The following is a 22,606-nucleotide window of genomic DNA, read 5'->3' on the forward strand; positions in this document are numbered from 1 at the left end:
GTTCCTGAAGAAGCTCCCGACACGTGGAGCAAAACGTCGGACATCGTGGCGAATGCCACGCGGGACAGCCCAAAAACAACCCGAAAACACACCGGGTTCCTGCCAGCAATTAGACAAAACACTCGCCCCTTGTGTCGGTGGAGAGAACATTCTGGTAACACACAGAGTCACAGCTGTACCAGCAAATGCAAATGTGCCAAAGCGAAAGCTTTTGCTGCCTTTTTGGTATTTTTCACCAAATCCTTAAAGAAGGGAACATCGGCTCCCAAAAGGTGCCAGGTGAATTAGTCCACATGGTGATGGTAAAGTTGTTTCCTAATTTTGGTGGACTTTAGAAAAAAAAATCTAAAAGTCTCGAGTTATTTCCTGCTCAAATGAGCATTTCGACGATGCTCATCTCATGCTTACAGCCCTGAGTCTGTGGTGGAAGTTCTACATTCCTATGGCAGGGTCGAGTCTATCCATAAAGTTAACTTCCCCACAAAGGGGTGGTGGGCTGAGTTACCTGGCCGGCTTATTTTTTTTATGCGTATATTTATTGTATCCATTTAACGAAGCGTCGATTCGTCAATCAGTCGATTTCATTGATAATTACAATCAAATATGCATAATTATATATGCTCGCGATGCACTCATCGCATCGAAGTGCATAGGAAGACATGAGCGTTTGATGACAAAAATAACAGTGCTGACGAGGCATTCAAGAGTCCAGGGTTATGAGGCCAGGTCACCAGTGGCCACACCGAAAAAGCCCAACACATTCAATGGAATAAACCCCCCCGATGCCCAAAACCGGCTCCACAGCAGAGCGCGTGGAACAATGCAGCGCCCCCTTAAGTCCCGACTCGAGTTCACTTGGCGTGTATTAAAAGTGGCTCTGCGATTACATCAGGGCGCCACGGTGACGAGATGTCAGCAACCTCGCCTGGTATGCAGGAGGTCGTGGGTTCCATCCCGGCCCTGACGTCTGTACATTTGGAGTTTGAATTTTCTCTCTCTCCCCTGTGGGAATGTGGATTTTTCTCTGGGTCCTACGGATTTTCTCTCTAGATTGAGAAACATGCGCTGAGAGTATTTGGCTGCGATGAATTTCCACATGATAAGCACGCTTAGTTGAGCTATCATTTGCGATGGTCAGGTCACTTCTGAAAAAGAGCTACATAGCTCAATGGTTCTTTCCTGGTAACATAAAATGAGTTTAGTTTTATAGTTTAATCTATCTTCCTCTGCAGGGGATATCGCTTAACACGAAGTGATCCACTCCTGTGTGAGAGTTCTGAACCAGTTCTGCTTCTCATGACGATGTGCTACCTCCGGAGCGCAATTGTGGAAAAAGACAAAACAAATATGATTCTATTTGATCCAATCAAATCATTTGGACGTTTTGTGTTCGTGCCATTCTTGTAGCACGAGGTTGTCTTGAAGGTTTTTTTTTTTGGCAAATTTGGACCATGGCCGCCCCTAGTCCACTCAGAAAGCAGACGGTGCGTATCATGTTCCTAACACACCCGCATTATTAACCGGTGCAGCCTGTCAGATTCGAACCACGAACATCTGCAGCGAGCGGCAAAAGCCCTACCGCTGGGCCACCAATCGACGACTCGCACATTCCTACGCGCAGGCGTCTAAGCCGCCCGTGTGTTGAGTGCATTGTCGAGGTGAGTGGTGTGTGTTCCGGTATGCCGAGTGTTGTTTCCCACGATTGCCAGTCCCTCACCAGTGCTCAAGGCCCTCCCGCTGTCCGCTATGTTTGCAGTGCCCGGGTCCCCACAGCCAACGTCTGGACGCACGTCTGACTTAGCAGCAGCAGCAGCAGCACCGAGGGCGGCAGCGGCGACGGAGGCGCCAGCAGCAGTGAGTGACCCCAGGCAGCTGATTTTGCTTGAATTTTTGTCTGCTTATTTTAGTAAACCTAAAATAAGCAGACAAAAGTCCGTCTCTTTCATACAATATTCTCCAGATGATAACACGCACTTGTTTTCCCCATTTAGCTTCAAAGCTAAAAGTTGGCAGTCCTGTAGTCCTCTGGAAGATTTGTTTTCATCTAGTTGTTCAGAATCATCATCCTTGAGATAGGTCACTACAGCAATACGTGACCACCCAGAGGACCCAAAACACCATCAGCAGTTCAGAATTTCCTTCCAGAAGACCTCTCTTCCCCTTTATAAAGCAGCGCGTTCAATCGTCTTCGTCTGGAAGATGGCTCTCTATAATACCACATTCTCCCGATTATTAAGTATACTATGGATTTTTTTGCTGGCTGGCGCGCGGGCGGGCGGGCAGGCAAGTGTGTGTTGGTAGCATTACCGCCCTCACCTGCGTGATGGGCCAGGTTCATGTTTCACGCTGACGTGTTAAGCCTCCCCACCCACCCTCCACCCCGGTCGTGTATCCCGCGCAAATGTGCGGTCAGTGCCAGTTGCACTTAAAAAAATTAATCGCCCCAAAGCATACCTCTTACTTTCCGGAGCGTCATCTCGTCCGAAGAATAGCAATCTATGGCTATATTACTAGCAAAATAATCGGTATAATTCAACGAATCTATGGGTATATCACTAGCAATATAATCGGTATAATTCAACGAATCTATGGGTATATCGCAAGCAAAATAATCGGTATAATTCAACGAATCTATGGGTATATCGCGAGAAAAATAATCGTTATAATTCAACGAATCGTGACTCGCATGCCGCCATCCCTCCCAGGTGTTGGCGCACGATAGCGGGAGCCGCTGCCGCGGTGCAGGCTGGTCCCCGGGATTCCTGCGCAAGCGCAAGTGGACGACGGAAGGTGCGCCAACTCTGCCGGGCTGTCGCGACGTGCAGCAGTTCCCTCGTTTTTGCGAATCTCTTTTGGTCCCCAGTGTTCTCCCGATCGCGTTACGGGACGAAGAATCCACTCGGATCTCTCGCAGAGCAGAGTAAACTTTTGTTTTAGAGAATTACCCAGGGAAGCGGATACTACAAAGCGAATGCTGAGATACATTCAAGTGACCACACTGCAGGGGGCAGGACTTTCCCACCTACCCTGCCACTGTTTATCACGTGACAATCGGGCCATATGTTAGTTCACTCTCAGAGCTGGAATTTAGCCGGATTAAGTGCAGAAACTAAGGTAGTGTGTTGTCTTATTTTGTACAATCATTCGTGGCAGGGCTGAGGCTATCAACTCACTGCACGTGAAACCCCAGTTCAATCACAGGAAGCACTCTGACCTCCGAGCTACCTCTGGATACTTCAAACGAACACGTGTTTTTTTTTTACTCCGAACGTGCCCGCCGCACCACCGCCTCTCCCAGGCCGTCGTTGGCCGCTGCTGCCAATCACAAATCTGGGCAGCGTGTTGCGACCTTTCGCAATAAAAAAAAAAACTCCCGCCGGTTGCATCAACCAGGGAACGATGCGGCGGTAACGTATGCGTTGTGTTCTTCCCTCCTGCACACCCCCCCCCCCCCCGAAATTAAACACTGCAAGAGAGAAGGCTTCAGAGTAGATGGCTGAATGATGGCGAGCCCTATTCGCCCGCAGGATGCCTGTCAGGCGGAGAGTAACTTCCCTGGCTCCATGCATCATTCAGAAGGCGTTCAGAAGTTTATTGTCACTCTCGTGCGATAGCAGCGGCTTGGGGAGGCCTTCATCCAGCAGTGGGTTGATCACAACTGATGATGATGATTATGACGTTTCGATTTAAAGCTTTCGTGACTGCAGGGATTCATCTTCTTGGTTCTTTCGGTAAAGTCACGTAGAATGGAAATAATAAAATAAAAAAAATAATACACCATAATAAAATAATATAATAATATAATAATATAAATGTATTATGTTTTATTTTTATTATTTTATTATTTCCATTCTACGTGACTTTACCGAAAGAACCAAGAAGATGATTACGACGTGTCACACTAGTCTGGTAGGGCTATTGGCCTTCCAAACCGACGGGTTTTGCGTGCGTCGCCTCGTCGCAGATGACGACGATGGAGGAGGAGGAGGGGGAGGAGGAGGAGGGGGAGGAGGAGGCACGCGAACACGGCAGCGCGGACAGAGGGGAAGGCTGAGACGTCAGCGGCACCGCCGCCGTCCTCTGTCCCAGGCGGTGGCGTCGCCGCGCGATCCCGAATCTCCCGACAACGTGTTCAGCTACTCGCTGTCGCAGGACTTGACCCCCTCGACGTCCACACAGGTGAACGAGGTCGTCGCGAGGGCTGGAGAACGGCCCATTGCCTCGGCGGGGACGATTCTCTGTCGGGGAACAGACTCTGGCACTGCCGAGACGCTGGGCTATCCCCCGCTCGTGATTCAAATCGACCGTCGCGGGAATTGACTTGCTATGAATCAACTCGTTGATGCACCGTTCAGTAACCTCATCAACCTGGTGGTGGTGGTGGTGGCGGTGGTGTTGGGGAGCCGTTGTGTGGCGGTTAGCGCTACGCTGCGCTGCGAACCCGGCGACCCGAGTTCGATTCCCGCTCACGGCCAACACCAGTGACGACTATTTGAACCGGTCTTGGGCCTCCACTAGGTCGACTCAGCCTCACATAAGTACCTAGTAAGGTGTCTAAACATCACCATTGGGGAGACAAAGGCAGCCGGGCGTGGTGCTGGCCAACCCCCTTGTGTGTCGTGCCGTCCTTCTTAGGAGCTCGCTAACTGCACTTGCCACGACAGTCTGTTCAGGCTATGCGGGGGATCTTTGTCTTTGATGATACTCTTAGTTCTTTCGGTAAAGTCACGTAGGTAAAAAATGAAATTAAAATGAATAAAAATAAAAAAAATATTATTATTAATTTTAATTTCATTTTTTACCAACGTTACTTTACCGAAAGAACTAAGAGTATGAATCCTTGCAGTCACGAAAGCTTCAAATCTTTGATGATAATTAGTGTTGGTGAAGGTGGTGGTTTGTGGTGGCTGTTCCAAGCGCGTTGACGTGTGTATCTGCGTCCGCTCCGTGTTCTGCAGACGAGCATCTCGCTTGCCACCGAGAGCCCAGAAGATGCAGGTCCAGTGCCTGAGAACAAAACCGAAACCCAGGAAGGTTTGTGCTGTATGGCGGCTGCCATATATGATTTCACTCTCAGAGCTGGAATTTAGCCGGATTGAGTGCAGAAACTAAGGTAGTGTGTTGTCTTTTTTTGTACAGTAATTCGTGGCAGGGCTGAGGCTATCAACTCACGACACGTGAAACCCCAGTTCAGTTCAGTCACAGGAAGCTTTGCTGACGTAGAACTCAACATCTCAACAGTCGCAGCTCAGCACTCTGACCTCCGAGCTCTACCTCTGGATACGTCCGCTCTGTGTTCTGCAGACGAGCAGCTCGCTTGCCACCGAGAGCCCAGAAAATTTAGGTCCCAGTGCCTGAAAATAAAACCGAAACCCAGGAAGGTCTGTGCTGTATGGCGGCTGCAAAACAGCCACTGCTTAGGGACAAGGCCAGGGACCGCACGTAGTTGCACCACCGCCCGCAGAATTTCAGATGTTCACCGAGATGCTACTCCTGAAGTTGCCCCCTGGCTCATTGGCTCACCTCAACACCATCAATGTACAAACATTGATGGTGAGCCCTCCACCATACGATAGATCAAGAATGCAGGGGAACTTTATAATTCACGAGATTGCGTTTGTGCGTCTTTATTTTGTGTGTGAATATTGAATGTTCTTACTTCTTACGTACAAGTCGCGTGTCTGGAGTCCAGACACAGAGCCGATTTGTTTTATTGATGCTTTTTAGTTCCCACAATTCCGTAATGTCAAATAAAATTCAGAATTTAATTCATTCCGAATCGCCTAGACACCCGTGACACTGTGGTTTATAAAAAAAACTGGGGTAAAGGCAAAACTAAATCGTTTATTTTTATATGTGAAGTGCGTTGACGCTTGAACACTTTGCTTCGTCGACAGCGGAGTGTGGGAGTGAACCCGGTGACATCAGCGACACAGATAGCGTCGCAAGCCATTCGGTGAGCGAACCCCAACGGGGGTTTCATGGCCGGGCCGGGGGTGGAGCGGCGACTGGGGCCCTGTTTAGGGATCCCAGCTGGCTTGCCAGAGTCGTCTTTGGCCACTTCCCTCTACACCTCTCATCCATAAATATTTCATCATCATCATCACGGTCCATGGGCAGATAGCCCAACAGGTGTCCACTGCCCATTCCGTGACGTGTTTCCACTTTCCTTCGTCTTGTGCCAATATGTAGTGGCATCTAAGTCGTGCGCACATCTTTCTGGCACCAATCTCCTATGTCGTCAAGCTCTACTCTGTTCAGTCTTCCTCTCTTTCCGGTTCCTTGCATTTTTCCACACAACACACATAGATCCACTCTTCGTCATGGTGGTGGTAGTGGTGATGGGGATGCTGCTATACCCTACATGTTTCTTACCAGCGCATCATGCCACACTTTGACCACTGTGACCTTGGCCTTCGCGCACGCGTGTGTTTACGCGTGATTTTTTTTTTCCCCCGTCATCAGCTCCTGAACCCTTTTACTACGGCTGCCCTGGTAAGCAGTGCGGCTTTAGCCACAGGTTCGATGTCGACCAACACACAGAGCATGCCGGCGCCCAGCCAGAACACTCGGGCGCTGCCCACGCCTCCCGCAAATGTGCCGGAGTCTCCCCGAAACTCTCCTCCGCCACCTATGATCTTGCCCGAGCATCCACGAGACGCTCACACGCCACGCGAGACCATCGCGCCGGGGTCTTCCCGGAACTCTCCTTCGCCGCCTCTGACTGTGCCGGAGTTTCGGGATGCGTCCACCCCTTCGCTGCACCTCCCGGCGGCGCCTGCGCATGACATCTCACAACTGGACGTGGGTGAGTGGGGAAGGAAAAAATAAAATACCTCGTGGGAATTACGGGAGCCGAGTATTTTTGCAACGAGGCTATTGCAGATTTTTGTTTGTTTCGTTGAACGGGGTCCAGGATTTAGTAATAGGTTTTTACCCTTTTATCTGGCACCAAAACTGACACCTTTAAACGTGTCAGTTTTGGTGCCAGATAAAAGGGTAAAAACCTATTGCTATATCTTGCTACTGGCAAAGGAGGTCTCATAGTGTAAATGCTTACCCCGAGCTCTCAGTACTCTGATAGTGCGCTGTTTTTGAGTTGTACGCCTTTTGGCGTCATCTGGTCCAAAACCAATGGAGACTAGGCTCTAAGAAATGATGTCTCGGGTGTGGACCAATCAACTTCAAGGACAGTGCATATCATTATCAGAGTTGTCTTTTTTTGTTTGCATTCCGACTGCAGGTATTGTGGTCAATGCAAACATGACTCCTTGTAAAAAGGTGTCAGTTTTGGTGCCAGATAAAAGGGTAAAAACCTATGACTATATCTTGCTACTGGCAAAGGAGGTCTCATAATGGGGTCAAGGATGTCTCCGCGGGCAGTGCCGGTGATGCGAGTGGAGCCCACCGTTTCTTTGCCTTCTGCGGGATCCCATCTCTGTTGCGTTGTCCATACCAGACCTCAAAGGTCTGCACGTGCAATCTCATCATCATCAAGGCGCGGTGACACATCACACGTTCCTCGCTCGTTGCAGAGGCTCGCGGTTCAAATCTGGTGGGCCGTCCTGGTTAATACCGTGGATGTTTTAACCATAAAATACGCTCCAAATGTGCCGCAATGGACGTAAAAGATCCCGTGACGTCATTTTAAAAGAGTCGGCTCTTTCGTGTCATTGTCATTTTCCATAATCTCCAAATGCAATCTCATGTTGGAAAGCAATATGCAATCCGTGTGTTTGACCTGTTATGGTTATGGGATGCACACATTGCTACTGCTAAGTTCACGGCTGCGCGTGCCGTTACAGAGTACGTCCGTAGGTTCTGGTCGCACCTCAGGGAGATGGGGAAGGTGGAGGCGGTGTTTGACATCATCTCGCAAGGCCTGGACGACCTCAAGCGGAACGTCGCGACTGTCGACGCCACCAACCAGGGTGTGACCGCTCGACGTGTTTCTGTGAAGGGGCCTACTCTCGCACGGAAGCTTCCTGCCCATGCGGGCGTTGAGGTGGTACTAACCTTCAACTGTACAGCCCTGAACCTTTTGGTGGAAATTCCTCATTCCTGTGGCTGGGGTTGAGTCTCTCTACAAGCAAGCACTGTTGATTTTCCCCACAACACGGCTACTGATTTTATCGACCCCAGCCAGGATTTGACTCGACACACGCACGGTACCGTGCCAGAATCCTTATCAGAATCTTTATTTATCCTGGAGAAATCTGATGAACTATGAAAGGTTTTTTAGCGGGTGGGTCAGAAAGCTACAACGAACAATGCAAACAAAAACGACAGGAGTGCACAGTTTTGGAAAGGTAAGAAAAATCGCTAAATATTACTCCTCTCATTCACGGGTGCAACACTTGACAATCGCCGCTGCCTCTGCTCGCCAGTGTACTGACTCCGACACGTCGGGTAAATTGAAGTGGGTGTGAGAAGCTTCATTATTTTCCGCTGAGCGCGCTCACTCAAAACTTCCACCGTCTAAATCGTCTCCGAGCCCTCCTCTCTCTCCTGCCCCCCCAGCCCTCGAACCGATTCTCCTCTCCCTCACTCCCGGTCCCGCCCTCTCTCTTCAATCTCTCTCCATCCAACCTCCACTCCGCTGCCGACCCTCGTCACACCCCATAACGTCTCTCCCATTCGCTCCGCGCACCTTCCGACCTCTCGCCTTCTCCCGCGTTGGGAGGTACGGCGGACGCCGATCGTCTCCCTCCACCAACGGCTGGTGAGCTTCTCCGTGGGTGCGCTCCTTCAGCCAATAGGGAGCCACGTCTCGTCGGCTCTGCGGTCCACATCGTGGTCACGCGCGTGTGTCTGACCGCCTGTCCGTTCGTGCAGGGAAGCGTAGTGAGCGACTTCCGACACACGTCGAGTAGAAGGCTTCTGAGTTATCAAGAGCACACGGGGCGATTACACTTCGTAGCACGGCTACACGCCAGGCTGTCCAAACACGCAGCCCATCTCCGTCCTGCGCCACGCTGGCTGGTTGGCGAGCGTAGCGGCGGCGGTGACGGAGCTGCTCTTGCAGAAGAACCGCCGCGTGGTCAGAGACTAAGAGATGACGACGGCAGTGACTCAACCAGGACCCAGAGCCCACGCTAACAGCCCCGAACCAGAGGTTCCGTGCTCCTTACATCTGCCTGGCGCGACCAAGCTCCACCTCTGGCCACGCCCCCTTTCCAGAACCTTCGGGATGGTTCCCGGAGCTTCTCGACTGACACCGCCCTTCACCTTTACCGATACGGCCCTTCATAATAAGGCATTAGGTAATGCAGCCATAACCGTAGTTATCCCTTCAGGCCGGCAGGTGTCACCCTGTCATTACACACGTCTAAGCGGCATGTGTTCATGGCTGTGTTGGCGTGCGTGTTTGTGTCTGCGTGACAGCGCTCGTGCAGTCCTTCTCGATGATCACCGTGATGGGGAAGTATGACATGATCCTGTCCACCCTGAGGCGAGGTACACGGCATTCATCACTCGCCGCTCGGTTCACAAGTGTCGGTGGGGGGGTGGGGTTGGGTGTCGTCTCATTTGGAATTTTTTTTTGTATCAATTTCACACGATTGGATTTACTTCCCGAATGTTTCACGTTTAAAGTGCATTAAGTCAACTTGCCCGTTCCCCGTAGAGATGGAGCATTGGTATCGGCTCACGTGCGGGTGTTGGGCGGATTGTTCAATCGCAGGACCGTGAACAATGCAACGGCTTGATGACGTCTTCATCCAGCAGTGGAGTTATCATGGCTTGTGTTGCGATCAAAACGTCGTGATTTATTTTATTTTATACCCACGTGACTTTACCGAAAGAACCAAAGAGTATGGATTCCTGCAGTCACGAAAGCTTCAAATCAAGATTGAATATTTTAAGTTATTAAGATGTTCAACACAGGACAGAGCATGTCATCTGGCGGTCGACAGACCCTTAAGGGGCTGCGGCAAATAAGAGCTTGAAAAGGGTGAACAGCTGCAGACTTTGGATTTGAGGGTCCGCGGCAAAGTTGCATGATCTGCGCTGGCAAATCAGAACAAATCCAGCCAACTCCCGATTTCTTGGGGTAGATCTTTGCAGTGGCAGAAGTGACGGGGCACGCTAAAATTAGAAACACGGTGTTGTTACACCGCTAGACAGTATTCCGGTGCCCGATTAGTCCAGCTGAGGTGCTTGCAATGACGGATAAATATATCGAAGCGGTTGGCCCTAGTGTGGCCCGTGGGCCGCTTGACGTGAAGTCTTGGGCCATGCCCAGCCCACACTTGTTCGGTTCCCCCGTCCGCGTCGTCGTCGGTGGTGCCGGCATAGACTGGGCCGAGCGGCGCTGGCGCCTGGAGGAGGAGGGGCGGCGCCTGCAGCTGCTGGCGCGCGCGGAAGTCCCGCCGGCTCGGGACGACGCGCGAGGGGCCACGTCGTCCTCCGCGTCATCGTCGACGACTTCGTCGGCACGCCGCGGCTCGCACCGGCGGTGCGACGTGCGGTGCTGCGCGGCGCCGTGCCCCCCGTCGCTGTGCTACGACGTGCCGCGCTGGACCAACCCGCTGCGCGTCCCCCTGCTGCACGGCTTCCAGCGCCTGCCCTCCACCTCGCAGGTGCCTCGTTCGGAAAACGAGTTCGGCTGAGATGGTGCACACGCGCGGATGATGTGGCGCTCTCCTCGCTCGTTCATTTGTTTGTCCACGGGGAGTGTTCAGTTGGCGGGACGGAAGCCGACCGAGAGCTGTTAGGGCAAGAAAGCCGTTGCATACGTGCGCTGGTGAGATCAAGTTGACCAGTTCCTGTTTTAACCCTTTCCCATTCCGATGACGTACATGCACATCGTTTTTTATTCCGAATCGGGAGAGCGTCGCACAGTTTGTTACGAACCATTATAGAGTGCGGTCGTGTCGCTACAGTTATCTGCGGTGAGTACAATATCTTTAAAAACAGCAGCACTACGCCTCTCTGAATAAATTGAACGCGAACCACTTGCACGTTGCGAGATTCGGTGGTGAACGGGACCCACCCTGCAACTTGCAGACGGTTTAACTCGCACACGCACACGCGTGCGTCCGTGCGCCAGGTGTGTTACCGCGCGCCCTGCGGGAGGCTGCTTAGCTCCGCGGACGAGACGCGCCGCTTCCTGGCGGACTCGGGATGGCGCCGCTTCCTCTGCGCACGCCTCTTCTCCTTCAACCCGTCCGTTGACGTGTCCTCCGAGCCCAACCCGGCGCTACTGCCCGCCGACAATGGCACCGGGCCCGGCTGCTGCCCGGCCGCCCTGCGCCTTCTGCCGCCCGGCACGGGGCTGCCCCAGCTGCTGGTGGAGGACCTGTCGGCGGGCAGCGAGAAGCACGTGGCGGTGCCTTGTGTGAACTCGCTGGGGCTTGACGCGCCCGAGCCCTTCCTGTACCGTTGGCGCCCGTCCTGCGGCTCGGTGCCCGGGCAGGGGCGCCGCTTCTGCGTCAGCTGCGACTGCGCGGACGACTGCGGAGACGCGTGAGTGTTGTAACAATGTAGCGGTCGTCATTGTCGAGGTCAAAAAAGCGATGATAGCTCAATGAGCGTTGAGGCGGTGCTCACTTACTGTGAGCGGCCCTGAGCCCGTGGTGGAGAACCTACTTGTAGAACAACCGCTGTTGACATCCCCACACAGTGGTATCAATTTTAGTCGCCCCGGAGCGATGATGGGCTGAGTCAACCCCTCCACCAGGATTTTAATTTGCAACCTTCTTACTGTGAGCCGCTCACTCGACTACTAAGTCTAAATATCAATTGAAAACTCATTTCTTTAGAACTGATTTTTGTGTTTAGTTTGTTGTTCTTCCCCACCCCCACCTCCGATTAGCGCAGTTGGCTACTTACGGTGCGAAATAAGTTCAACGTACATACTAAGCCACCGAGCCAGCCATAATTACAATTATTGGAGTGTACAGTTCACTGCTCAATGCATCGGCGTGTTTTCTCTTAGAATCCTTCACTTTGCTAATCTCTCGAGGGCGTCCACGGTGTCAAATGACACACGCTTAGCCAACACGTAATGACACGTATACCACACACGCATACTTTTTCGACTTACAAGCTATGCACAGTCAAATAACGTAAATAACTACGGAAGCAACTTGGCAAGGGAGAGGTACACATAAAACAACGATCCGCGTCACTGCCCATTATTAGTTATTTTAAGACTCACCGATTTTCCCTCGTTTACCCAAACGCCTCTTCGCCCTCCCTCCTGCCGACTTCCTTAACCATTCGTCACGCTCGCTCATCGTCAACCACTCATTGTCACTTTCACCATCGTTTATTTCACGCATCATCACATTCGTGTACTACCGTCCTTCTCATCAACTCGTCTCATCGACCCCTTTCTGCCGTACAAATAGCTCATTCTTTGTCCAGCGCCTTCGCCAAGACACTACATGAATTCAAACAAGATAAGAATGCAATGTTGATTGATGTAATCTGTGCGCGTCTCTCTGTGGTGGTCCCGCTGTTGGTGGTTGCGCTCAGGGAGAGGTGTGCCTGCCGGAGACTGTCTGCCAGCGTCGCCTTGGAGGGAGGGAGTTCCACGGGCTACGTCCACGGACGTCTGCTGGGCAAAGTTCTCTCGGGGTAGCCTGCCCGCCCGCCTGCCCACCCACTCGCCCACTCGTCCGCCCGCCCACTCGCCAGCCCGCCTGCCCGCCCACTCGCCCGCCCGCCTGCTTGCCCGCTCGCACGCCCACTCGCAAGCCCACTCGCTCACCCGCCCGCTCACACCAAAACCCAGACTTAAACTGAAACTTAACAAACAATAATTCAGTTCCCCATTTTTTCCCCCCAATGTATTCCACACGTGATAATGGCATCATCTAGCACACCAGATTTGCAATCAAGAGGTCGCTGGTTCGATCTCCCGGCGCGGCTGCTGAACGGTGGTGCGAGTTTTTATTAAATCCCCCCCCACCCACCTCTGTCCGCCCAGCAGTATAGAGGGGTTCACCGTAGTTAGTGGATCAGCAGGTAGCGTGTGGTGGGGTGAAGTGTGGCTCCTCCCACCTCTTCCGAGACGTCCGGCCGGCGTGGAAGAGTAGGCCAAACTTCCCCTTTCGGAGAGCTCTGTAGAACTCCCTCTAGCGGAGGCCTCTCCGTTAGTAGGCACATGAGCAAGGAATTGCAGGGTTGAGTTTTGGCCTTTGATTAGCACGGTTGACTACGTAGGGTGCGAAATAAGTTCAAAATCAGTTTAACACGTAGGCTTCCGCAACCAATATCATCCATAATAGATGTTTTTGGGTTAGATTGCGTACTTGTAAGGGTTGTCACGTAGACAGAACGTGGCAAATTCGTCACTAGTACAGCACTAACCGGTTGTGTGTTGGAGAGCCAAGCCACAACATTTACAATCTGAGTACGACGTTTCGCCAGTAATTACAACCAGCTTCATCAGGCGGCAGCCAGATTTGTGGAGAAGTCCACCTGTTTCGTTCTTTATATAGAGGCGTAGATGTGTTGACCTCTACGCCTCTATATAAGAAACGAAACAGACTTCTTCACATATCTGGCTGTCGCCTGATGAAGTTAGTTGTAATTACTGTCAAAACGTCATACTGTAAAGGTTGTGGCTTGGCTCTCCAACACACAACCGGTGTGCTGTACTAGTGACAAATTGGCACGTTCTGTTCAAAATACATACGTACGTCGCCTTTTCTATCGATCACCCCGCCTCCCTCCTGACGTCGCAACCTCTCGCCACCACAGGATCTACGAGTGCAACGCGCGTTGCGCTTGCAGCAGGAGGGGACGAGCGGCCTTGGCAGCAGAGGCAGCGAGCGCAGCCGGCGTTGAAACTGGCGTCAACGCAGAGCCGATGGAGGTGGACGAGGAGGCCGCAGAGGAGGCGTGGCGGTGGCCGTGTGAGAACCGCGTGGTTGGCGACGGGCTCCGTGTGAGGCTGCAGGTGTTCCGCACGAGGTCGCCGGGCGGGTGGGGCGTGCGCTGCGTGGACGATCTGGACGTCGGCGCCTTCGTGTGCGTCCACGCCGGTGAGGCACGGTGACCCGTGCGTCGCGCGCGGTCGTGCTTTTTGTCAGCGGCCTTGGGCAGGACACGTCGCGGAAAAAGGGTCGAAGGGCAGTGGGCGAGACTTAACGACGGAGCGGCAGCGGAAAAGAGGGACACGCCAGAGGCTGGCGTCCGCGAGCAGAGATGGCGATGAGATCAACTCGCGGTTCGTGATTGGCGATGTCACGGGGAGGACTGTGTAGCAGTGGATAGCTCATGATCGTGATGATGTCGTGAATAGCATCGAGAATGCGAGTCGCCATTTTAGAACACGAGGCCTGCGCAGAATAATGCCGGCGTCTTGTGAATGGAGCGACGTGGGATGAATGCCCGACTCGTTGATCAACTTGCTTCCGCTGCTCAAGTGTTTGACGCTCAGCGCTGTTCGATCCACCGGCTCGGCGCATGCAGGGGTCATGGAAGAGAGTCACGCGACGCGGCAGGGGTCGGCGTCACCCAAAGACGGTGGTCACGACGTCGCAGGAGCATCAGCAGCAGCAGCAGAGGGTGCGCATATCCAGACGTGCGCACGCACACGTACGCACGACGCTGTTACGTAACGTGGTCGGCCTGGGCTGGGACTCATCCAGCCCCGTGGTACCCGGTGCAGTTGCACCGCCTGCCCACACTCGATGGTTATGCCAATAGCTGCCACTTTGCTAGAATGAGACATTGCTCATTATATGTTGCTCTTTGTCGAGCTCGTGTTGAAGTACCCCGCGTTTCGCTTTTAGAGAAAAACAGCCGGGGGTCATTAACCTGAGTGCCCTGACTAAAACATCAACGGCAGGACCGTTTATTAAATGTTCAGTTCAGTTCATGTATTAGGTGTAGCCCTGTGAGCCATGCGGCTCTTGAATCGGGTGCAACCGCAACAAACAAAAACATGAACAAGGAACATCTTAAATTGACTTCGCGCAACATAAAAATCCAGGAAAAAACAGCAAAGTCTTCCAGAAAAAGCACCGTATATCAATGCCGTGTGCAAAAATCACAGTGGGATGCAAGTCAAACATAACAACCATAAGACATTTTTCGATTTAAAGCTTTCGTGACTGCAGGGATTCATCTTCTTGGTTCTTTCGGTAAAGTCACGTAGAAGGGAAGTAATAAAATAATAAAAATAAAACATAATAAAACAATTCTCACGACGTTTCGGCCACAACGCAAGCAGCCGTCCTCAGGCGAAGAATGAAACACCACCAAGCTTGGAGCGTATATTTAAGCTGGGTTAGAGGGGGGGAGGTGGGAAGAAGAGCGCCTAGACAAAATAATTTGCATATCAAGAGGAATTCAGCATATGGAAAATGCGTAGGAGGTGGGCTGGGGGGGTTCCAAATCAATACTATGCCCGTGCATTATGCAGGATTAGCAGCATCAAAGGGGGGGGGGGAGGGGGGTAGCATTAACAAAGGAAAGGAATGTTAATAGTATGTAGCTGCAGTTACTAAACAACCACGTAAAAAACTAAAGTATAAACTGCATAACAAACTAAAGTATAAACTGCATAGCATCATCAGTATACTTACTATATTCTACAATAAGCTGAGTTACTAACAGTAAGTAATACATACAAAATTCTACGTTGTAAAAATTATATAATATGCTTCCATCTAAACTTTATTCTCTTACATCACACGCGTCTATACCGTACTATATACTGCCATAGACAAACCCAACATTAAATTACATACTGTATTGCTATAAACCACCCTATACCTTATACATTTTAATATAACACTATGTATTATTCTACCCACCCTAATGTGTATCGAAATGGTTTATTACGTCCTTCCAGTGATTGCTAAGCCAGAATCCATCTTCTCGGTTAAAATTGTCTCTGTGTTTGTATATGTGGATCGCCTCATGAACGAATCTCTCATGATAGCCAGATGGCTTGCAGAGAACCTCTGTCTTGGAGAAGTCAATGTCATGTGAGCCCACTGAGTTGTAACAGTGATCTGCCACGGCTGAGGTGTTTGTCCTACCGTGTTTCAGGTCAGCTTTATGTTCACGGATGCGGTCCGAGACATGTCGTTTGGTTTCCCCAATGTAACTGCTGCCACTCTACGCCCGACCTTATGGAAGAGGTACGTAGACGACACTTTTGTCATCTGGCCACATGGCCGGCCTGCTCTAGACCAATTTCTCGACCACATCAATTCCATCCACCCAGCCATCAGATTCACCATGGAAGTCGAAAATGATGGCAAGCTACCCTTTTTGGATGTCCTAATCAAAAGGAGACCTGATGGTTCAATGAGCCACTCTGTCTACAGGAAAACCACCCATACGGATGCTTATCTAAAACCGGATTCCCACCACCATCCATCCCAGAAGAATTCCCTCATCAAGACTCTATATCATAGAGCCCAATGCATCTCCGACCATGAACACATTTCCAGTGAACTCAAACACGTACGCCAAGCTCTTAAGGCTAATGGTTACTCCGACTACACAATCCGCAAAGCCATCACTCCAACCATCAAGAAGGATCCTGTTGAGGAGCCTTTCAAGACCATCACCTTACCCTACATTGCTGGGGTCACAAAAAAGATCTCCAAAATCCTGATTAAACACAAGATCCAGGTCCGATTCAACACAGTACATAAAATCCGTGATCTGGTACCGTCTGTAAAAGATGTGGTTCCAGACATACAGTACCCTGGTGTCTACAAACTAAGTTGCCTCTGTGGTAGCAGTTACATTGGGGAAACCAAACGACATGTCTCGGACCGCATCCGTGAACATAAAGCTGACCTGAAACACGGTAGGACAAACACCTCAGCCGTGGCAGATCACTGTTACAACTCAGTGGGCTCACATGACATTGACTTCTCCAAGACAGAGGTTCTCTGCAAGCCATCTGGCTATCATGAGAGATTCGTTCATGAGGCGATCCACATATACAAACACAGAGACAATTTTAACCGAGAAGATGGATTCTGGCTTAGCAATCACTGGAAGGACATAATAAACCATTTCGATACACATTAGGGTGGGTAGAATAATACATAGTGTTATATTAAAATGTATAAGGTATAGGGTGGTTTATAGCAATACAGTATGTAATTTAATGTTGGGTTTGTCTATGGCAGTATATAGTACGGTATAGACGCGTGTGATGTAAGAGAATAAAGTTTAGATGGAAGCATATTATATAATTTTTACAACGTAGAATTTTGTATGTATTACTTACTGTTAGTAACTCAGCTTATTGTAGAATATAGTAAGTATACTGATGATGCTATGCAGTTTATACTTTAGTTTGTTATGCAGTTTATACTTTAGTTTTTTACGTGGTTGTTTAGTAACTGCAGCTACATACTATTAACATTCCTTTCCGTTGTTAATGCTACCCCCCTCCCCCCCCCCTTTGATGCTGCTAATCCTGCATAATGCACGGGCATAGTATTGATTTGGAACCCCCCCAGCCCACCTCCTACGCATTTTCCATATGCTGAATTCCTCTTGATATGCAAATTATTTTGTCTAGGCGCTCTTCTTCCCACCTCCCCCCCTCTAACCCAGCTTAAATATACGCTCCAAGCTTGGTGGTGTTTCATTCTTCGCCTGAGGACGGCTGCTTGCGTTGTGGCCGAAACGTCGGGAGAATTGTTTTATTATGTTTTATTTTTATTATTTTATTACTTCCCTTCTACGTGACTTTACCGAAAGAACCAATAAGATGAACCATAAGACAATTTAGATTAAAGTTATTAGTATAACTCTGTACTACAACAAACAAATATGGCTAAACCAAAACGTTTTCGAAATCACCACAATAAAGCTATAAAAACAATGTAACAGTGATGTAATTGTGAACGAAATGGCAGATGACCAAAAAATCACCCTTAAAGTCCTCGATCTCCGAAGGTAAGCAGGCGATATAGCCTGGATCGTGCTGGGACAGGTGACCACTGTGCTTAAGGCTGCTGTGGGGTTGCGTTGTCAGCAGAGGGCAGTGAAAAAATATCCATTATTGACCACTCCTTCAAGGACCTGTGCTGCCCAGTGTGGTAAAGTACGGTCAAATAACCCCCCGAGGCACGGGCAGGCCCTCATCCAGCAGTGGATTAACAAAAGGGCAGTACACGTGCAATAATTGTGTGTGCGCGTGCAGTGCGATGTACATAAATTGACTCTTATTTAAATTCATGACGATACAATATTCAGTAAACAATACTTTTATACGCGAATGCAATTCATATATACAGATAGTCCCCGAGTTACGATGGTCAAACTTACAATATTTCGATCTTACGATGGCGATAGCGATACGACAAAATTGTAAAATATTTTAAATTTCGCGCGGCAGGCAAACGCAGCAGCGTACGAGGTACGATGCTGTACGTTGGGACGCTGCCGGGATGTACGCATCTCCCGCCTTTCTATTAAATTACAGTTCATATAGGTAGGCTAAGAATTTACCTTGTTTTTTACTTACATTTTACTGTACAATACAGTATTGTAATTAATAAATACATACAGTATATAGTTTATACAGTACGGTACTGTAAATTGTTCTGTTTTGCTAAATTATCACCATTCTGTAAGACTCCTGGGTAGGCTAGGCCATCTTCGACTTACGATATTTTCGACTTACAATGGGGTCGTCGTAACGCATCTCCATCGTTGTACTAATAGTCTGTTTTAATTACTACTAGCTGGGGGCGGGGGGCGTTATCCGGGCCAAAGGGATGAGCTTGTTCATAACATTACACGTCACACTATCGACTGTATACAGCTCAGATATAGCACACGTGTGTGTAATGTTGTTACATACCCTCACCATGTGCTGTAGCTGAGTTCTGTGCAGTAAATGGTGAGGGTATTTTAAGAAGATAATAAGTGTCTGTCGTCGAATCAAAGTCACGTAGGTGATAGATATTCTTTGGGTCTTTCGGTAAATTCACGTTAGATAGGTTCAAAGAAAATAACTAAATAAATAACTAAAAATTACGACGTTTCGATCACAACACAAGCTTCCCTCTTCCTGATGACGAACGCTTGTGTTGCGATCTATTCGTGTTGACATCGCCGATTGTACATTTTATTTTGGCCAAGCAAAAGGCCGGAATGAAACAGTGCTACATTTTGGCGGCGGGTACCCTGTGACACACGCACATACGCACGAAACTACTCACTTTTATATAAATAGATGATTATTATCGTCATTGCTATGATGTTTTACCGTCCACTATTTTTTAACGGTATGCATAGCAGGCACGTGCCGCCCCCACTCTTAGCCCCCACGACCCGCACGGAGCCAAGAAGGCCCTCATCAAGCAGTGGTACTCTTTGGTTCTTTCGGTAAAGTCACGTAGAAAGAAAATGTATTAAATAATAGAGTACGACGTTTCGGTTGCAATACAAGCAACCGTCACCAGGTAGAACTAAATTTGAGAGAGAGACAAAACACAGACACAGAGACACACAGACAGACACACAAGCAGAGAGACACACACAGAGACACACAGAGAGAGACACGCAACATAGACACAGACAAACACACAAGCAGAGAGAGACAACACAGAGACACAGAGAGAGAGACACACAACACAGAGACACACACAGACAGACACACAAGCAGAGAGAGACAACACAGAGACACACAGAGAGAGAGACACACAACACAGAGACACAGAGAGAGAGTCACACAGACACACACAGACAGACACAAGCAGAGAGATGCAACACAGAGACACACAGAGAGAGACACACAACATAGACACAGAGAGACCCAATGCCTCTGTGTCATGGCCTTAAATAGAGAGAGGGGGGGGGGTGGGCAGAGAGAGAGAGAGGGGGGTCTGCTGGGGCAGCTGCTGGAGCAGAGGAATTAGCATGTCAATGAATCCACCCCGAAGCGACCGAGGGAAGGAAGATCGAATGGCCCTATGATAGCCTGCTAAATTTTAGAGAGAGAAATAGTTTGAGAAAACGAAATTTAGCAAATCTTTTGGAAATGTAACGTAATGCAACACAGAGAGTCGGCTGTGGTAACCAAAAAAAGGGGGCTCTACTTTGTACGTAAGTGCCTGTCCTGTATCTTCTTGGTTCTTTCGGTAAAGTCACGTAGAAGGGAAGTAATAAAATAATAAAAATAAAAATAATTCTCACGACGTTTCGGCCACAACGCAAGCAGCCGTCCTGCGTTGTGGCCGAAACGTCGTGAGAATTATTTGTATTATTTTATTACTTCCCTTCTACGTGACTTTACCGAAAGAACCAAGAAGATGAATCCCTGCAGTCACGAAAGCTTTAAATCGAAATTTACCTGTCCTGTATACGTGTGTGTGGCCACAGCAATGCCTGGACGTGGAGTGGCTGGCCCCGGTGTTAGAAGGATCTTGGGAGTTGCGGTGTCATCTTCCAAGGGATGCCGAGGTGAGACGGGAAGGTGCACGGCACTCCGGGTTCCGATGCTTCGGTCTCGCTGGCTTCTGTTGATGCCCCAAGTCTACCTTCTCTCAGTAGGGGAAGTAGCTCATTCTCTTCGCTGCTCGTGGTCCGCAACTGCCTTCACTCGGCTGCCCGTGCTATCGACTCCACGACTCTGTTCCAAGTCCAGGCTCAAGACGTTCCTCTCCTTCTCCGCCTTTAACTGGCTGCCTCTTTGTCTCAAAATTCTAGATTTGTCCACTCTTTCTGGACGGCGCCTTTGAATGTGGCTGCAGATGCTATGGCAATGTAATTTGTGTGCCGTGGGCAATTGTGTTGCTTGGGGCGCCGCAGTGTCGAGGTGTTAACTACCTTGCCTAGTATACAGGAAGTCGGGGATTAGATACCAACCCTGACACTTGCATATTTGGAATTTGCATGTTCTCTCCTTGGTCGCGTGAAAAATTTTTTCCGGGTCTTCCAGGTTTTCCCTCCACATTGAGAAACATGGGTTCAGAGTATTTGGCTGCTATTAATGTCCACGTGATAAGCCACTTAATTGAGCTATCATTTGTGGCCAGGTCGCTTTTGAAAAAGAGCTGTATGGCTCAGTGGGCCTTAGCAAATCACCTGGAATGTGCTCAATGTGATCACATGACGGAAACTAAGCAAGGTTCAGTCTGGATGTTTGCATAGGCGACCACTGTGCACACACAGTTTGGCATCGGGCTGTGAGGCTACTTAGTGGGCAATAGAGGGCAGCAGATGCTTGTGCACTGGGTCAGAGGTCGCAATCGGGTACCCGATACCCGTACCCTACCCGATACCCGGCTACCCGTACCCGGCCGGGTACGGGTACCCGTTTGCGACCCTAGTGCGGCCGGGTACGGCCGTGAGTCACTGGTGAGTAACCGTTTGTCACTCATTTCCCAACGTCTTGTCTCTTCTCACAATTCAAGTTCCTAGAATCAACCCACCCGCGCCTGCAACATGGCTTCATCCCAGAGGTCGCAATCGGGTACCTGATACCCGTACCCTACCCGATACCCGGCTACCCGTACCCGGCCGGGTATCGGGTAGGGTACGGGTATGGGTAGGGTACGGGTAACCCGTACCCGTACCCGGCTGGGTACGGGTACCCGTTTGCGACCCTGGTGCGGCCGGGTACGGGTACGGGTAAGGAATCAAAACCCGATTGCGACGTCTGCACTGGGTTCAATTCTGGGGTGCGTATTGCTTTTCCGGACAGTTTATTGAATGTCACACCGGATTGGCGAATATCGGTGAAAAACTGATCCGAGTGTTCTGTTTTCCCCGCAGAGAGTCTGAGCTCCGAGTCGGAGGGAGAGCATTTTGGATATCAGCTGGACACGAGGGAGGGGAGCGTGGGGAGGTTCATGAACGTGAGTACGCGGCGCAGGGCGGCCGCTCGTCTCGGCCGTGTCTCAGGTTGCCCCAGACAAAGAGCCCCGCTAGGAAGATGACGTCGCAGAGCGAATTCCGAAGTCGCCGTGAAAACTTGGATTCAAATGCCGCCGAGACCCACGAGGCCAAGCCGAGGCTGAGGCTCGGAGCATTTTAATGTCGAGGCGAGCGTCAAGGCCGGCCGTGACGTCGCGAGATGGCGTCGCTGAGCGTCATCGGGAGCGAAGGAGATGGCGTCGCGTCATCGTTTTTGGGATAACCGTTTCAGCGCTGATTATCAAGGTTTTAGAGCATCCCTTTGATCAATTTGCCCAGTTTACTCAAGGCTACGTCCCGAGTAGCAACAGAACTCTACGCTAAAGTTTAGAGTTGATGGTTCATCGTTACGAGAGTTATCATGATCCCCCCCCCCCCCCCCGCTAAAGTCAGTTGGACAGAGGCAATGCATGAACATTTTCCATCTTAATTACACGTGACCAGTTTGAAACAAACAGTGTCCTGAGGACCCCAAGGCAAAGGTTAAGGATGAGATCTGAGAGCTTGACCTGGAGCCAGTTTCAGAGCTGGGGACTGTCCTCAAGAACGCAAGACTGCTGTGGGATCCTTCGGCACTTATGCGCCAAATCAATGTCAATATATATGTCTCTGTCCGTGTGCGCGCGTGTGTTGGGACTTGCCGGTCGGGCTCACAGCACAGCTCCAGCCCCAACATGTTCATCCAGGAGGTGTTTGTGGACACGCACGACCCGCGGTTCCCCTGGCTCGCGCTCTTTACCCACAGGTG

General features: G+C 50.3%; 1 protein-coding gene across 3 annotated transcripts in view; it reads left to right on the forward strand.

The window, feature by feature from the left end:
• Window positions 1–22,606, forward strand: part of LOC144732631 (uncharacterized) — a 56,983-nt gene that overhangs the window by 30,438 nt on the left and 3,939 nt on the right. For all 3 annotated transcript variants that reach the window (XM_078614133.1, XM_078614132.1, XM_078614134.1), the window contains 16 exons: window positions 1,757–1,854; window positions 2,706–2,790; window positions 3,965–4,179; window positions 4,959–5,034; window positions 5,898–5,956; window positions 6,466–6,808; window positions 7,806–7,931; window positions 9,385–9,456; window positions 10,297–10,580; window positions 11,051–11,466; window positions 12,481–12,582; window positions 13,711–13,994; window positions 14,425–14,520; window positions 20,323–20,403; window positions 21,718–21,800; window positions 22,515–22,603. In XM_078614133.1, coding sequence (XP_078470259.1) covers window positions 1,757–1,854; window positions 2,706–2,790; window positions 3,965–4,179; window positions 4,959–5,034; window positions 5,898–5,956; window positions 6,466–6,808; window positions 7,806–7,931; window positions 9,385–9,456; window positions 10,297–10,580; window positions 11,051–11,466; window positions 12,481–12,582; window positions 13,711–13,994; window positions 14,425–14,520; window positions 20,323–20,403; window positions 21,718–21,800; window positions 22,515–22,603 — 2,509 coding nt within the window. The remainder of the gene's footprint in view (window positions 1–1,756; window positions 1,855–2,705; window positions 2,791–3,964; window positions 4,180–4,958; window positions 5,035–5,897; window positions 5,957–6,465; window positions 6,809–7,805; window positions 7,932–9,384; window positions 9,457–10,296; window positions 10,581–11,050; window positions 11,467–12,480; window positions 12,583–13,710; window positions 13,995–14,424; window positions 14,521–20,322; window positions 20,404–21,717; window positions 21,801–22,514; window positions 22,604–22,606) is intronic.

Source organism: Lampetra planeri, chromosome 43 (genome assembly GCF_965212315.1).
Source record: "Lampetra planeri chromosome 43, kcLamPlan1.2.h2, whole genome shotgun sequence".
In the NCBI taxonomy this organism is placed as follows: Eukaryota; Metazoa; Chordata; class Hyperoartia; order Petromyzontiformes; family Petromyzontidae; genus Lampetra; species Lampetra planeri.